Source organism: Cynoglossus semilaevis, unplaced genomic scaffold (assembly GCF_000523025.1).
Source record: "Cynoglossus semilaevis isolate Cse_v1.0 unplaced genomic scaffold, Cse_v1.0 C19100382, whole genome shotgun sequence".
NCBI classification, from domain to species: Eukaryota; Metazoa; Chordata; class Actinopteri; order Pleuronectiformes; family Cynoglossidae; genus Cynoglossus; species Cynoglossus semilaevis.
In genome coordinates, this window is record NW_007586872.1 from 1 (window position 1) to 948 (window position 948).

General features: G+C 45.5%; 1 protein-coding gene across 1 annotated transcript; it reads right to left on the reverse strand.

Annotated features, from left to right (window-relative positions):
• Positions 1-7: 7 nt before the first annotated feature.
• Positions 8-935, reverse strand: LOC103399273 (trace amine-associated receptor 1-like; the record flags this gene model as incomplete). The annotated part of the gene is made up of 1 exon (XM_008337985.3): positions 8-935. A coding segment is annotated over exon 1 (793 nt), but the record flags the coding sequence as incomplete, so codon positions are not given.
• Between the last annotated feature and the right edge of the window lie 13 nt (positions 936-948).

Genomic DNA, 948 nt, shown 5'->3' on the forward strand with positions numbered 1-948 from the left:
GTGGTACACAGAAAGAAAGGCAACCAGCAGATCAGAAATACTCCCATAACTGTAGCTAATGTCTTTGTGGCCTTTTTCTCCATCTTACTGATCGCTCCTCCGGACTTCCTGATCTGGCTCGTTGCGTTCTGGATGCTATGCGCCTGTTTTTGTGCGACAGTGAAAATCTTTAAGTAGATACAGAGCATGATGACCACCGGAAGGTAAAATGCAAAAATAAGGCCCATCACGTTTGCCACCACCTTATCGACGAAACAGTCCTCGCAGTTCGCCTGGTTCATCCCCACAAAAACTAAACCAAGTCCAACCAAAGCAGAAACAGTCCAGCTCAGCAGGATCATCACTAAAACGACGTTGTCGTTCATCCTGGTTTTGTAGGAGAGCGGTCGACAAACGGCGTAGTATCTGTCGATGGAAATGCAGCACAGGTTCAGAATGGATGCTGTGCACAGGCACACTTCGAAAGTACCGCGTACAGCGCAAAACACATCGTGGTGAAAAATACACGGGGTCAAAGGGAACGCGATGGAGAGAGGGAAAACAATGATCCCGACCAGGAGGTCAGCCACAGCCAGAGACAGGACGAGAGAGTTGGTAGGCGTTTGCAGTTGTTTGAAATAAGCGATGGAGAGTATTACCAGCAGGTTTCCACATACGGTGGCAGCAGATAATGAGCTGAGGAAAACATGGAACAGGAAGCAGACTGCAGACGGGTTACTGAACAACACATTCAACATGTCTAATTTATAACACGGATGGACGTGGATAAAAATGTCAGACCTGTTAGTGCTGATCTCCATGTTCAAACTTTAACATTTCTACAAACAAGTGTGAAACAACATTAGCGATACACAGATTATTTTCATCAGAACTTTTATCTCACTCTAAGAAGTACTAACATAGCAATAGCATACTCTCTGTACTGTGTACTTAGGTCGCACACACACA